Raw genomic sequence first — 16,344 nt, forward strand, 5'->3', positions numbered from 1 at the left:
GACGGGAGACTCCGGGGTCAGCTACTTCCTAGGGTTGTTTTTTTTGAAAGGACCGGTTGGATCCTCGCTCTGCAGCCGACCAATCGGAAGTTAGTATTTTTCGCGCTGGTTGGCCTGAGAGTTTGAGTTTCCCGCAAGCTTTTGATTCGACTTGAATGAAATCCTTCGCTTTACATGATGAATACGGGTATTCTTTCCCTTTAACCACCGAGAGGAGATTCAGCAGGTAACTAGAAAGATGCTGTCTTTCATGTTATTGTCAATCCGGGAAAATCAAGCTGGTTGCGTTTTTGCTAGTGCAGTTATCCGGGTCGACCATCCATTTTAGCAAGAGATGACTTGCTAGTTAGCCATCTATGCTAACGTTAAATGTGCAGTTTGACTTGGCTTCAATGGTTCACTGGGGCTAGCTTTGGCTAGCACTGTTAGCTTTTTGAAACAAGCTGTCATGGCGCCTGCAAAATAAATTTAGAAGTGAAACAAAAGCAGAACATTTTAAACGATTTACCGCCAATGTGCAACTATGCCGCCACGTAGGTATTTGCTTATTTGGTTTAATCGGATAGCAAGTAAGCTGATGGCTTAAGCGTCTTGATGGCGGCTTTGTCTATTTGCTGGAATCCGGTGTAATGGCTGACTGTAGTGATGACAGAGATGCGGTTGTACGCTGTATGAAAATGCTTGACCGCCTGTCCATGGATGTGATTCATGAGATTCCCTCATCGTGGCTTCCGTTTCAGGAAATAGCCAGTGCCCTTTTCTTGCATGACATTATAGAGAAGTCCGCTTGGCAAAATAGGTAGCCTACGCTCGCCGGCGGAACACTTTAACGTAACGCTAATGTTTAACGTACAGACGGAGCGCTCGTTAAAACCGCTTGCGTTAACGTTAAGACAGCTTCAGTTGTCCTGCAGTTACACTGCAACGAACGAGCACATTACTGTCACAGTGTAGGGCAATAGACAATATGGTTTTGCTTTGTACAAAGGGTGGTATGGATTAAATTCCAGCAATTATTCGCACTCCCAGTTGCATTGCTCTGTATGTCAGCTGCTTCCATTTCCGCGGCTTTTCTAGCCGGTAATGCGGTCGTTACGCGGCACAGCCAGCCGTCCGCTCATTGGACATTCGCTGCATGCGGTGGAGCCTGCAGGCTGATTCTCCATACTACTTTGCCACAGTCTGCAGCTAGCAGCTAGCAGCTAGCGAGTCATTTTCCAGGAGAAAGCCAACTTAAAATTATCGCGGTGAGAGGGTTTTCATGCCGCCAAGTGGGTTTCGTTCGCATGCATGGCTATAATCAAGGATAGGCTTGACCTGACCTCACTCTCATTAGTTGTTATTGGGTGGAGGATGAATAGATAAATATATAGATATCGTTTCATTAAACACAGTTATTGCTACTCCAGACTTCTGGTCAATCGAGTCGCTTTACTTTCTTGTAAAAGCATCCGAAACTACAAGGCTAGAACATTCCGTGACAGGTGCAGTATTCTGTGTCCCCTCCCAGCTTTCTGTTCAAGCTCGCTGGAGCAAGTGAGTGCCATTTTGTAAAATGTGTAACGTTATGCTTATTGGAGTCATGTCTCAGAATGCAGTTTAGCAAATTGAAAGAATCAGAAGCATACCCACACACAAATACTGGATAATATTGTTTTCTGATTCAACCTGTGGAATAAGACGTTTTTATGTGTCACTTGTTCCCTTGTAGCTCAGTGACCCTGGAGGGGGTTAGAAGTGATGGATAGCAAAGGTAGCTCCCTGCCTTCAATGCCCGAACCAGCCAATCCGATCAGCATGAAGCAACCACCGGAGTCCCTCAGTGTACGGAAAGGTCGAGGGGATATGAGTAGTGACCCGGCTATGCTAATGGACAAAGCTGCTGCACAGCTGGCTGCCACACTACAAGACAGCGTTCTTCAGAAGATGGCTGGCCATAACAACCACAGTCACGACAGGCTCAAAGACCTCACCTCCCGCATGCTCAACGGTGACCAAGACTCACTGCCCGAGCTTTGTACCCCTGAGCCACCTATGTTCAGGGGTGCTGAAGCGCCTGCCACAAATGGCACCCATCAGCACAACTGTACTCCTCACACTGAAGCTGAACTAACAGTAACGATACCCCAAGTAGTCACGCAGCCGTTATTTGAGCCATGTTGTGCCAATGGGACCAGTCTGGCCACAGCCGCTGAAGGTACTATATCTGGAACCGATGAGAGGCAGGATATGAAGAAAAGGAGGGGGCGAACTGTCAAACCAAATCCTCAAACAAACTTAAATCCCTCTGACATCCAAGTGGAGCCTCCTGGCCACACAAACATTGTGGAGGGAACTGAAGAGACTGATGAGGTTTTACTTTTATTCTTACCTTTTTAAGTGCTACTTAACCCCTTTGTGCAGTGTAGTATACTGCAATATGCTGAGAGATGGTACAGTTAATTTAACAGACTGTATTACATTAAAAGTAGAACATTTTCAGCTATTAACGATGTGTTGGGGAAATAATCATTTCTTACAAAAGTTTGTATTTATTGAGTAACTGTCTTTCTTTCTCTTGTGCAGCCTGAGAACAGGTCAGAGTTGAAAGAGGAAGTAAAGGAACAGGCTCCTTTGCTGAGCCGCTTCTCCGTTGGGGATCTGGTTTGGACAAAGGTGTCAGGATACCCCTGGTGGCCCTGCATGGTGACCACAGACCCAGAACTGAACAATCACTTTAAACAGAAACAGAAAAGTGAGAAACTCACGGCCACCTGCACAATTTTAACACGTCTTGGAAAATTGATTTATGGTTTTATTGATTTGTCCATTTATTTTGTTTTTCAACAGCCAATGGGAGGTCAGGTCTCCTTTACCACGTGCAGTATTTTGGAGATGCCCCAGAGAGAGGCTACATCTTTGAGAAGAACATGGTGTCCTTCACTGGTGAGGATCAATACCAAGAGCTTAGTCGGAGCAACAAACAGCCGGCCTCCCGTATCAATCATAAAAAGGTATGTCTGCTGCTGCCGCCGTCTTTTGGTTTTTTCCCCTCTGTGCCGTCTCTGTGTGTTGGCTGTGTAGCAAATGTGGTGTGCCGTTATAAGAAACATGTTACTTTGACTCGATTTTGAAACCCTGAATTTCCTCAAACTGTTTTGTTAGTTTCACTTTGTTCAGGTTTGGGGTTTAGAAAATCTTTTACCTTAATATCACTTCATTACAAAACCAGTCTTGATTCCACTTAGAGCTCTTTTTCTCACAAACAAAATGCTAACAAAGAAATTATGTCTGCATCTCATAAGTTTGTGGGAACAGGCTTTTTTTTTTTTCTCCTCAGAGTTGTAAAGTTGAATATCACTGCTGTAATGTGTCACCTGTAACTTGGCTCATTCCTCTACTTGTCCCACAGACAACTCCCTCTGTGCCACGTAAACTCCAGGCTCAGTGGAACATGGGCATCATTCAGGCCAAGGAGGCACTCGACATGTCCCTGGATGCTCGCATGGCCAACTTTGGATTTCTGTATGACGACGACGGGCCTCATCTGAACCTCCACATCTTGGAGAAGTTAAAGCCAGAACAAAGCAACAAGCTGAACCAGAAAGCAGAGAATAGGCTTAGCCCAGATCTCCCCCTCCAACCGGTGGGTGCTGACACTCACAATTTGTTCCACAAACAATACAAAAGCTCAATTTTTATGCTGGTGTAAAAGAAATGATAAACCTGAATTATCAGATTGTTGAAACCTAAAACAGAGAGCTGTGCTGATCTGTGATTAGTCAGTATTTTAACTGTAAGTTCTTAGAAATGCAGTTTTAAGCGCATGTTCTTAAGATGTGTAATACTGCAATCATGCTTCAAGTCTGACAAATTGTATAGCATCATTACATACATTAAACAACATTTGTTTTCTGCAGAATTCCTCGAAATCTGTATCAGGTAAACAAGGTAAACCAGTTTTACCTCAGAAGAAAAAGAGAATATCCAAACAGGGTCACTCTCCCACCAAGACAGCGAGGAGAAAGAAAACATCTGCAGCGGACAACACTTCTGAGCCCGTGAAGAAGGGGAAAACAAAGGAGGTCTCTTTAACAAATGATGTTTCAGAAGTGGCCTCACTTCCAGTTTCAGTTCCAGGTTGGTTGAAAGTTAAAGACCTCGCAGCAGATTAACTGACCACTAATTCAGTTTTGGCCGAATTTGACCTTAGCTGGCGTATAATTACCAAAGCTGTGGAGTGTCATGCTTTAAGCTGCTTCTTGTGACTAATAGAAAAGCAGACTGGCTGGTTTATGGCAACCCGTTTATCATCAGGAGGCTGAAGCTTAAAAATGCTGCCAAGTTTTTAGCAGGAGGAACTGATGTTACAGGGACTGAAAGCATTCTAGCGCTAAAATGACCACAACAGTCGTGCATGTAGCAAAGGTCAAGGCAGCTTCTGTATTATTCCTAAATTAATAAAATGTAAAACGAGTCATTGGAAGGAAGCCAACCAAACTGACATTCATTTTCTTTTTAGTGAAAAAGGAGCGGAAGAAGAAGAAAAGGATGTTAACAGATGCTGTGGCAGAAGAGGATCAGCAGTCTAAAAAGAGATCCAAACCAAACAAAGATGCTCAAAAACAAGTGAGTTTCTTTGTCAGTCCCAAGTCTTAAGAATTTTTTAACAATTTGTTCAGAAGAAACTTTTCCCTGGAGAAACTGAATTATTCTCTTGGCATGTTTGAATGCTGAAAACGCAACGTGTTTTGTATCTAACATGGACATTAAGCGCTTTGTGATAAACAACATACTGAGCAAACGTTTGCCTTTTTCAGGCTTCAACTTCAGAAGGACCGGTGAAAAAGCGGAGAAGGTGGACAAAGAAAACCGACGTAAAGGATGCAAAAGAACCCAGGAAACATCTGAAGAAGTCAAAAAGTCCCCTGACTGGTAAAAAAAATTCTTTTACTCTATATTTGTTTGACTGCTCTTTTAAATTCACATCTTTGTGGATTTGTGGCGTCTTAGCTGCTTTGAGTCTTAAAGTTAAAGTCCAGATTATTTGATGGTACATAGATGACCAAGAGGCAGAGAAACCAAAGCGCAAGAGAAAAAGGAAACAGGATGGAATGAATCAGGCCACACCCTCCAAGGCAAAGAAGAGGCGTTCCTCCCCGTGTCCTGATCCCGAGGTGAGGGGATGTTACAGCTGGTGGTACTAATGTGAAAAGGTTTCTCCAGTAATTCAAGTTGTTTTCATGATTGACATTTCTTTTTGTCTTTATAGAGAGGTCAGCCATGTTGGCAATTAGTTTAGCTCGTTAGTCAGATGAGAAGCAAATTTAGAGGCTTTAGTGTGAATGGTACAACTGTAGCTAACTGGCATTGTCTTATTCAGAGTTCATCACACGTTGTTTGCTGCAGGGTTCTGGGAGTGAAGGACGCCCTGAATCTCCGAGTGACAGCTTAGACGGGACAAAGAAGGGTGAACGCAAAAAAGAGTTTGTCTGTCAGGTACGTCTGCTGTTTGTTTTGAAACGAGTCGGTAATAAAGCTCAGTCACACTAAGCTGTAGTTTAAATCTGTGTGCGTGTGTTTTTCCTCTAGATGTGTGAGCAGGCTGGTGAGGACCTGGTGCCCTGTGAGGGTCAGTGCTGCGGGATGTTCCACCTCCAGTGTCTCGATCAGACTCTCAAACCTGACGACAAGCTGTTGTGTCAGGAGTGTAGCACAGGTGAGCAGAACAGAGGCGTTAATAGTGGAGCAGAAGGAGACTGTTTATGGTAACGCAATAATTCTGTTCCCGTTGCCGATTCTTTCTTCTGTTTCTTCTCTTTAGGAATTCACTCGTGTTTCATTTGTAAGAAGTTGGAGGGTGAGGTCCGGCGCTGCCACGTCCCACACTGCGGCAAATTTTACCACGAAGCATGTGTCCGCCTCAACACCCTCACGGTGTTTGACAACAAGGGCTTCCGGTGCCCGCTACACACCTGCCTGAGCTGCCACTACGGCTGCCGCACAAAGCACAAGTCCAACAAAGGTAGGCTCTCATCAGGACATTTTAGCTCATGGAGGCGGAGCTTGGTGTATTTGTAAAATTTGTACGTGGCAGTTATAAGTTGTTGGTTTCCTTAATTCTGAACCTCGTACCAGTTAATTAACTAGTATTACTGTGTTACTTGGAAAGTTGATATTAGTACAATTGATTAATTTCTGTTGCAGGTTTGGTCTTACATTGAATTAAAGTGTTATAACAGTGTCATTAAGAAAGTCTTAAATGTAAGACTTTGCCTTGCTTATTTGTAGAAGCCCAGTTATCTCCAGTATGTAACAGTTATCACTTTATTTAAGATTGCAGTTTCATGTCAAATGATTTATGACTAACCTTTCACAGGAATAAACAAGTAAGTGAATACCTGCCACTTCTGTTTGAGGTCATCGGTTATCAGTAGAGTCCTTGTCCGTGTTTACAAAGGTATCCATTCAGGGTTTCGTTTGTGCCCTTCTGGCGCTTTGGGTCACTGAGTTCACTGACTTTGCCGTATGTTTGTGTAACCTGGTCCCGCTCTCTGCGCTGCAGGCAGGTTGATGCGATGCCTTCGATGCCCAGTAGCGTACCACATCGGCGATCAGTGTGTGGCTGCAGGAAGTGAGATGATCACCAACACTGCCATCATCTGCACCAACCACTTCAACGCCAAGAAGGGCTACAGCCACCACAGTCATGTCAATGTCAGCTGGTGCTTCGTCTGCTCCAAAGGTTCGCAGCAGCTGCTCACCTCTTCACACACGGCTGTTACTAAAAGCTCCAGACTGATTGGTTTTAAGAGACGTGTATGCACTTAAAATTAAACATCGTACTAGTCAGTTTTATATAAAGCTACTTTTCATGACATGACATATTTATAGCTCACTAAACCTCTCTTAAACTTCAAATATCAAATGTGGAGCCATTAATCCCAGGCTGCTATTACTGAAAATCAGAAAATGTTGAACTGCAGCAGCTCAAGTGTTTTTTTTTCCTTCCCTTTCCCTCAGCCAGTTTTGACGTGTTGTTGTGTGGGAGTGTGTGAGATGAGCGGACTGAAACAGAAAGGAAGTTTGTCTTTATTAGCTACAATATTATATCCTGCAGAAATGTCCCACTAGCTCTTTTCACATATCTCAGTTTCACAACCCAAACAGAAATGAAGCTATGTGCTCTGTTTTAGGCTATATTAACAAGTGTGTACGTAGGAGCTTTCTTTAGCTGAGAGTCAAGCTAAACATTTGTTTTAATGTGCGTTTTTTATAAATCAGCACAGTACAGATACTTTGAGACTTTTTTCACAGCGTGTTCTGAGTGACAGGCATGTGTTAAAGACCTGGATGATTTCTACTTTCCTGCTTCTACATTCAGATAAAACGGGTTATTTGTACCCAGCCTTAAAAATCCTTAGAATTACTGTCTAACCAGATACTTAATCACTTAAGCCTGCATAATTGAAATAATTGTTGGTCAGGATGTGTCCTTCCCCATGCTCATTAAACAGATATGTGGGAAAAGTATTTGTGCAGTATATCTACAGTTGGAAACATGCTTTCTCAAAGCAATGGTGAAAAACGACTTCAGTTCAAAATGCTGCAGCGAGAGTAGGGCTGGGCGATATGGCCTAAAATCCATATCGCGATATAATTTGAAGCACGTGCGGTAACGATACATATCACGATATATTCTTTTCTTCTGTATAAGATATTTTCCACACTATAAGGCACACTTAAAATCCTTTAATTTTCTCAAAAATCGAGTGTGCCTTATGTATGAATTCTGGTTGTGCTTACTGACCTCGAACCGATTTGGGCGTGCAGAAATCTGCTAAAAAATATTTTAGTACAACTTTGGTAAGCCTCACTGCTTGATGGAGTTTCAGAGCATTACGGCTGCTGTAGTGAGGAGCTTCCCGGAGTAATCTGGGTCCAAAACCCCGCCTCTTCAGGTCCCAAAATCAAACAAACACTGAGAGTTAAAAACGGTCTAAATTCTTTCATCTTTAATTAAATCATCAGCGTTGCTGCTTTAGCAGGTGTAACAATTAAGTTTAACATCCAGGCATCCATGAAAACAGAATTTATTAAATTTAACGGAGTTAGAAGTTAACAGGAAGTTAGCTCGATAGCTTCCACCTAAACATGACATAACATGTTCTGACTGAGAGATTTTTAGAAACTGATTAAAACGTACAGCTCTGCTACCACTTCCAACATAAATGAAGACAGAAAACTAAACAGCAGTGGCGTTTGCAGGGTTACTGAAGTTGGACTACCTGGTATATAATGTTGTGCTACGTGATTGCTAGCGACGCAGCTATGTTAGCATAACATTAGCACAGAGAAGCTGGAGGATGAACGCCAACTTTTTTCCACTCGATAAAAGTTAACGTGACGGATTCTGGTGGTCAGGGACAAATGCAATCGCATATCAGGATGCTATACACGGGGCAAACTTCAGTCAGGAGAACAACTGAGATTATTCATCCACAATACAAGGTTAGTTATTAATATACTGCAACAACATGGGACTAGAACAGCTGCGAGAGAATTCAACATTAATGAATCAATGTTACTGAAGTGGAGGAAGCGCAGTTTTTGGCTTTCCCCATATTTCAAAAGTGCTTCATCTCTTTGCTATGACTGTTGCCCGGCATAATTTGCAGATGATAACGGTTGTAGCCGCTGCGATGCTTTCTGTCGCTACCCGATCCGTACCGGAAACCCGATCGGTACCCCGCATACGCAAAAGGTGTCTACTTCCGGTCGTAGCGTTTTACGATAGTTATAGGTCAGAGTACCTGTTAAGATGTTAAGAATAAGTATATCTTAAAATGTTTTCAATAATGAAGCATTTCAGTACAATGTAGACAAAAACAAAAAATAAAAAGATAGTTACAGATCGGGACTCCCCGATCCGTACTGCGCATGTGCAAAGTCGGACCATACAAATCGGGTCTACCCGATCCGTACTGCGCATGTGCAGATGTTTTCTTCTTCTTCTGTTCGTTTAATAGCAGTTTACTCCCCAGTGTACGAGGATACTGCCACCTGCTGACCGAGCGAATGAACCCTATTGTAAACTGAATTGGCGTCATTACAAACGTGTGTTAAATTTGATTTAGTGATAGTCGAGTGTGTTTATGCATGTCTGTGAGGAAAGGATTGATTAGTATAGCGGACATGATGATGTCCGCTATCACTGTCAATTGTCAGTAAACACTTAATCTGCCTGATGAATCTTCACGTGACACATTGCTAAGTCAATATTATTAAGTCTGTAATTAGGCGCCATTCTTCTTATTTTACGGCGCTGTTGTTCAATCGGGCGCTCTCTGTTGAGGAGAAAAGTATGAATTTGTCTGTAGACAGATTATCCATTGTTAAACTAGTAAACTAGTTCATGCATTTATTACTTCCAGGCTGGACTACTGCAATTCATTATTATCAGGATGTCCAAAAAACTCACTGAAAAGCCTTCAGTTAATCCAAAATGCTGCAGCAAGAGTACTGACAGGGACTAGAAAGAGAGAGCATATTTCTCCTGTTTTGGCTTCCCTTCATTGGCTTCCTGTTAAATCCAGAATTGAATTCAAAATCCTGCTCCTCACATACAAGGTCTTAAATAATCAGGCCCCATCTTATCTTAATGACCTTGTAGTACCATATCACCCTATTAGAGCACTTCGCTCTCGCTCTGCAGGCCTACTTGTTGTTCCTAGAGTATTTAAAAGTAGAATGGGAGGGAGAGCCTTCAGTTTTCAGGCCCCTCTTCTGTGGAACCAGCTTCCAGTTTGGATTCGGGAGACAGACACTATCTCTACTTTTAAGATTAGGCTTAAAACTTTCCTTTTTGCTAAAGCATATAGTTAGGGCTGGACCAGGTGACCCTGAATCCTCCCTTAGTTATGCTGCAATAGATGTAGGCTGCCGGGGGATTCCCATGATGCATTGTTTTTCCTTTCCAGTCACCTTTCTCACTCACTATGTATTAACAGACCTCTCTGTATTGAATCGTATCTGTTATTAATCTCTGTCTCTCTTCCACAGCATGTCTTTTATCCTGTCTTCCTTCTCTCACCCCAACCGGTCGCAGCAGATGGCCACCCCTCCCTGAGCCTGGTTCTGCCGGAGGTTTCTTCCTGTTAAAAGGGAGTTTTTCCTTCCCACTGTCGCCAAAGTGCTTGCTCATAGGGGGTCATATGATTGTTGGGCTTTTCTCTGTATCTATGAAGCGCCTTGAGGCGACATTTGTTGTGATTTGGCGCTATATAAATAAAATTGAATTGAATTGAATAGTTTAAATGTCCCGGGCAGTCGAAAAGGAGGCAGAGCTGTTGAGAAATGCTAGGAGCTAACTGGGCGCTAACCGTATCATTCAAATATATTGAATGTCGCAATGTTGGCAAAGAGAGGAAGTGACGTAGGTTTTGCGCATGCGGGGTACCGATCGGGTTTCCGGTACAGATCGGATAGTGACACTTTCGACCAAAACAGGCGCAGCTTGATGACATCATCAACATGCGCTATCGCGATAGAGCGGTATAGTCAAAATCTCTATCGTTGGCCAAATTTATATAGTTTCTATCATATATCGTTTATATCGCCCACCCCTAAGCGAGAGTACTGACGGGGCTAGAAAGCGAGAGCTGGCTTCTCTTCATTGGCTCCTTCACCTCACGTAAAAGGTCTTGAATAATTTAAAACTAGAATGGGGGGGTGTGTGGCCTTCAGCTCTGTTTCCCTCTTCTGTGGAACCAGCTCTGAATTTGTAAGTAAGCATCTAAAGGACTGGTCGCCCATCTAAAGTTGTCCTTGTGTTGCAGGGGGACAGCTGTTGTGCTGTGAGTCCTGCCCGGCAGCTTTTCACCCTGACTGCCTGAATATCGCTATGCCGGATGGGAGCTGGTTCTGCAACGACTGCCGAGCCGGAAAGAAACCCAAGTACAGGGACATCATCTGGGTCAAACTGGGAACATACCGGTAAGGGAACTGGACGCAAGGGTATCTTTTTACCTTTCATGTCTTTGAGCTAAATCAGTAAGTTATACATTTGTTGCTTCTATCTTTCTCTTGTCCTCCTGAGATGGTGGCCAGCAGAGATCCACCACCCAAGAAACATTCCCACCAACATCCAGCATCTTCGACACGAGATCGGAGAGTTCCCAGTCTTCTTCTTTGGCTCCAAGGATTACTTCTGGACTCACCAGGGCAGAGTATTTCCCTACATGGAAGGAGACAGGGGAAGCAAACATCAGAGGAATGGAATTGGCAAAGTCTTCAAGAATGGTGAAGATCTCCTCTACTGTCTGCATGCTTTAAACTTTTTCCCTAATTAAGTAATTACTCAGTTTAAAAAAACAAGAAAAAACAAACTTAAAGGCCATCATACCAATCAGATTTGGTTTCAAGCCACTCATCATTATAAAAAAGCTTCTCTTTTCAAGCTTTGTGTTAACAGAAGTAATTAAATGGTGGGTTTTTGCCAAAAGCTGCAGCTTCCACATTAACGTCTTCAGGTTTTAATGCTTTACAAAAATCCAGAAAATGGCTTTCATGTCCAGTTGACCTTGTCTGTGTTTTTATAATGTAACAGATGTTGTCATAATTATAACAAACACAATGTGTATTTTTAGCTCGATGTGCTCATACTCTGTTCTGTTTTGTCTTCCTCAGCTCTGCTGGAGGCCGAGACTCGATTTAAGGAGATAAAGATAAAGCGAGAGGCTAAGGAAGCGCAGGAGAACAGCCGTAAACCTCCCCCATATAAATTTATTAAGGTGTGAAATTTCTTTGTTATGTCTAAGCACCTGTCAACAAGTACAGAGTTACATGAATGGAATTTTAGGATTTTCATAAACAGCTTGTGTGTTTTCATGTGGACAAGGAAAATTCAAATGTTCGTCTTGCCGCGTTTGATTTTGTTTGTCGACTGCTGATTGTCAGTTTTACATTTTCATGTTGTTAGAGATCTTTCAAAATAAAAGCAGAAAAATTCTCCATTTAAAAACAAAGAGAATGGCTGTTTATGAGTTGATGTAGCTTAAATGCATCTGTGCGTGTAAGGTGTGCTGCATCTTAAAAATGAGTGAATGATGAACTTTGCTTTTCCTTTCCATAATGGGGTATAAAGCATGTTCTTTCACATTTTATTTTGTTATAAAAAAATGTAATCCCCCCCCCCCTTTAGGTCAACAAACCTGTCGGCAAGGTTCAGGTGTACACGGCAGACATTTCTGAGATCCCCAAATGTAACTGCAAGCCATCTGGCGAGCGGCCGTGTGGGTTTGAGTCGGAGTGCTTGAACCGCATGCTGCAATACGAGTGCCACCCTCAGGTGTGTCCCAGTGGGGAGCGCTGCTGTAACCAGGACTTCACCAAACGTCTGTATCCAGAGACCAAGATTATCAAGACCCCCGGCAAAGGTTGGGGCCTGATCTGCCTGCGCGACATCAAGAAGGTGAGAAGCTTTCTTGCATTGACGTGTTCTTGCTTGAAGTATCTTATTTGTCCATTTCGTTAAAACTGCTTAAAGATGCTGCCCGTGAAAGCTCAGGGCTTGTATTCATCATGACGTTGATCACTGCCCAAAAATACTCACGCCGTAGCTCTGCAGACGCGCCCAGATTATACAAGTAACACGATATCTCTGGTTTCTGGTCTGATTGGTTTCTGTTTCTCGAACAGGGTGAGTTTGTGAACGAGTACATTGGAGAGCTGATCGACGAGGAGGAGTGCAGGGCGAGAATCAAATACGCCCATGAAAACAACATAACCGACTTCTACATGCTCACCATAGACAAGGTTAGTACCGACCGCTTATCGAGAAAGCCCGGCACGCCCTGCGGGTGGGCTGTTTGCGCTCCTCACAGTGTTAGGGTGCCGACTTCTCGGTAGCGGTGCCATTTCCACGGGGAGCTAGATCAACAGATTGGTATTGCATTGGGAATGTTGCAGGACAGACAGCTGTAACATTACAGTAGTCAATACTACAAATGCAACTCGACTGCAAATTTTGTTAAATGGGAAATGGAAGTGTAGCTGGGTTGTGGATGTGCATCAGTTATAAACTGTTCAGGTGCTGCAAATGACTGACTGTGGCCATCTGTTTGTGACGGTAAGGACCGAATCATCGACGCTGGGCCGAAAGGAAACTACTCTCGCTTCATGAACCACAGCTGTCAGCCCAACTGTGAGACACAGAAGTGGACGGTGAATGGTGACACGCGTGTCGGCCTGTTCGCCGTCTGCGACATCCCAGCAGGTGAGAGACATCTGACTGCAAGTTTAGTCTTAAATTTAAGCAATAAATATGCTCTTATAGTTTATTCTTTAACCTGTTTTTGTTTTTTCTCTATCACAGGCACTGAGTTGACTTTTAACTACAACCTGGATTGTCTCGGCAACGAGAAGACCGTGTGCCGCTGCGGCGCGCCCAACTGCAGCGGATTTCTTGGTGACCGACCGAAGGTGAGCTTCCAAATCCAAACAAATTCAAACAAATCGATTGAGGAGAACTAAACTGCTTTGGTGAAGTTCCATACGTTTGCTCACCTCTGCATTTCCTCTGTAGAACTCAAATGGCCAAACAGCTGAGCCAAAAGGAAAGAGGGTGAAGAGAAAGTATAAAAAGAGGAAATCGGAGGGAAAGAAAAAGTCTGAGGACGAGTGTTTCCGCTGTGGAGACGGAGGGCAGCTGGTGCTCTGCGACAAGAAGACCTGCACCAAAGCTTATCACCTCTCCTGCCTGAACCTCACCAAGAGACCGTTCGGTAAGACTCCACAGACAGTCTGAATGCATCTGTTTATGCTACGTTAACTCCCTGTTATTATTACTCACAAATTACATGGCAGCAAGCAAACTTCACTTATTTAGTCTGTATTTTATTCTACTCCCATCAAACGAGTCCGAACTAAATGAGTCAAAACCAGGCTTTCAGAGAGGAGGGAGTCTGTTTACCCCCAGGAAAGTTGCTGCACCTGGTGACTAATCACTAAGTTTGCAGAGGAGATGGAAATAGAGAGCTTCACTGCTTCCAGCATAAAAGGAGAAATGAGCTTCAGCTGGCTATTTCTTTAATCCTTCTTTTTCATTCGTTTTTAGCTGTTTTTACAATAATGTGTTTTTTATCAAAATTGATGCCTCTCGCAATGTTAAGGCCCCACACGGGCACCGTGAGGCTCTTCTTTGATGTGATGTAACTGACTGAGCTCTAGTGAAAGTGTCGTGGCTCTCCACAGGCCGCTGGGACTGCCCCTGGCATCACTGTGACGTCTGCGGGAAAAACTCTGAAGCCTTCTGCCAACTCTGCCCCAACTCTTTCTGCAAGGCTCACCAGGAGGGGGCGCTGCGTCCCTGGCCCCCCACAGGACAGCTGTGTTGTATGGAGCACGAAGAGCCGGAGGGAGGCGCCAGCCACACCCAGGATATCGACTCGGAGACGAAAACGGCCGCCGCCGTCAGTCGTTCCTCTAAAAGCTCCAAGAAGGCGGAGGGAGCAGAGGGCAAAACAAAGGGCTCCAAGAGAAAAGCCGCAGACACCTGAAGTGACCTTTCACAGAGCCAAAAACACCAAACCAGACTCGGGCCCCCTTCTTCCCCATCCACATATAGTGTTTTCACAGGAACCAAGGCACTGTACATCTTTGTTATCAGGGAAAGCTGCTGATCTCTCACATGCTCAGCAATGGCTCATCGCTCAAGAGTCTTTTTGTTTTTTACTTTTGAAATTTTCAGGCTTTTTTTTATTTTGTTTGTTTTCTCCCCTCTCCCCCCGTCTCGTCTGCATTGAGGCAAAACCATCTGTGGTGAAGCACAAATCAGCAGAGCAAGCACAGGTCCGGACACTCATTCCTCCAGAAACCAAACAGCCTCTTCTCTTACTGTCAGCTTGTTGGTTCGTTAATCCTCGTGTATATAACAGAAGAAATGAGCTGGCGTCTGCATTAACACTGATCCAGCCAGGACTGAAACCAAGTGCCAGTGTCACCGTCTAACTTGAACCTCAGTCGGGCCCCCTCCTCTTGAACAGCAGAGTTTTATAGCTTATATCTATATGTGTATATCGAAGACCAAAAGTATAATTACTGGAGTAGTGTAAGACATCACACAGGTTGCCAAATGGATTGTTTTTATTTTTATATATAGTATATATATATGCCAGATGTAATATGGAACACCAAGACACTATGGATAGGCGTCAGATGACCTCTTTTGTTTTTGTAGCCGTAGATGACCTGTAACTGTAGACGTGTGCTGTTGTTTTTGTTTTAGCTCAGTTTGAACTTTTTTTTTTTTTTTAAGTAATTTTATGATTTTTTTTTTTTATTTGAGTTTATTTGTGAAACAAAGATGTTGAACAGTGTGAAGCATGTCCAGTAAACGAGGGATTACAGAAGGTATTAAAAACGAGAGCAGTCTGAAAACTGCCCTGTGACTTGAAAACAACAACAACAAAAACACTACTTGGAGGATTTCCAGGTCTTAAATACTCTGTTCGATGATGAGCCACATTCTCGAAGGAATGACGGTGACTTTTCGGGTCAGTTCAGAGTCCTTAAGGTGCTCTCTCTCTCTCTTTTTTTTAAATATCCACTGTAGTGTCTGATATCTGATCTCCGCAGATTTTAGGCTGGAGATATAATAATGCTGTCTGAAAGCCGGGCTTTTTATCGACGTAATCTGAGATTTAAAAAAAGAAACTTTTTTTTCTTTCTTTCTTTTTTAAATCCTCCGGAGGTTTTTGTCTCAGAACTGCAGTCCGGTTATTATTTAACACTCACACACTGGCAGACGACAGCACACTGGCTAACGTAATGCATCTTAATATTTGACGTGTACTTTTGTCGCATTTAACGATGAGCCCCGAGGGCTACGTGTCAGACACTTGGCTGAGCATAAAACTGCTAAAATACTTTGCCCGTGTTTGGCTGATGCAAGTTTCATAACCTCACCCTGCAGACGGTGTAAGGATGGGCACAGCCACCATGTCCCCCTAGTCCCAAAACGAGGCCTGAAGCTGAGGGGTTTTTCAAAATGTTGACGTTCCGATACGAGACATGACGAGTCGCTGTCATTGGCCGACGACTGCCAGCGTTTGCTGAGGTCACAGAGTGAGGGAGCTCAGTGCTTCTGTTCGATTGCGCAGCATTTCACTAGACTGCCTAAAAGCAAGTCCTGATATTTGTGCAGGGGGGAGTCTCTGCATTTACCTTCTGCACCGGAAAGCATCAGCCAAGCCACCAACACCCTCACCCCACCCACCCAATTTAAATTTTTTTCCCCTGAAGGTGTTAAAACAGCGTTCCCGCAGGTGTATCTTCATGTATGTAATGATTTTCTTTTATTTAAAG

The 16,344-nt window shown here is 43.6% G+C and overlaps 1 protein-coding gene and 1 long non-coding RNA gene across 4 annotated transcripts; one reads left to right on the forward strand and one right to left on the reverse strand.

The window, feature by feature from the left end:
* Nucleotides 1-16,265, forward strand: nsd2 (nuclear receptor binding SET domain protein 2). Of its 3 annotated transcripts, none has more exons than XM_085143244.1 (22): nucleotides 1-226; nucleotides 1,712-2,352; nucleotides 2,566-2,734; nucleotides 2,830-2,993; nucleotides 3,392-3,625; nucleotides 3,900-4,119; nucleotides 4,502-4,608; nucleotides 4,800-4,914; nucleotides 5,041-5,156; nucleotides 5,389-5,478; nucleotides 5,572-5,698; nucleotides 5,804-6,004; nucleotides 6,545-6,724; nucleotides 10,818-10,974; nucleotides 11,078-11,280; nucleotides 11,668-11,771; nucleotides 12,182-12,451; nucleotides 12,679-12,795; nucleotides 13,114-13,255; nucleotides 13,355-13,461; nucleotides 13,565-13,763; nucleotides 14,233-16,265. In XM_085143244.1, exons 2-22 carry the CDS (start codon nucleotides 1,741-1,743, stop codon nucleotides 14,535-14,537), a joined length of 3,939 nt encoding a protein of 1,312 aa, XP_084999370.1. In that variant the 5' UTR covers nucleotides 1-226; nucleotides 1,712-1,740; the 3' UTR covers nucleotides 14,538-16,265. The 3 variants fall into 3 exon arrangements, with proteins under 3 accessions (XP_084999370.1, XP_084999371.1, XP_084999372.1); XM_085143245.1 differs by lacking the exon at nucleotides 1-226 and adding an exon at nucleotides 252-1,247; XM_085143246.1 differs by lacking the exon at nucleotides 1-226 and adding an exon at nucleotides 1,267-1,536.
* On the reverse strand, nucleotides 7,750-10,722 carry LOC146496654 (uncharacterized). The gene is made up of 2 exons (XR_014871174.1): nucleotides 10,457-10,722; nucleotides 7,750-8,506 (listed from the first exon to the last, which is right to left on the reverse strand). It is a non-coding gene; the product is annotated as an uncharacterized LOC146496654 (long non-coding RNA).
* Nucleotides 16,266-16,344: the final 79 nt, after the last annotated feature.

The sequence above is a fragment of the Neolamprologus multifasciatus genome, chromosome 19, assembly GCF_963576455.1.
Source record: "Neolamprologus multifasciatus chromosome 19, fNeoMul1.2, whole genome shotgun sequence".
NCBI classification, from domain to species: Eukaryota; Metazoa; Chordata; class Actinopteri; order Cichliformes; family Cichlidae; genus Neolamprologus; species Neolamprologus multifasciatus.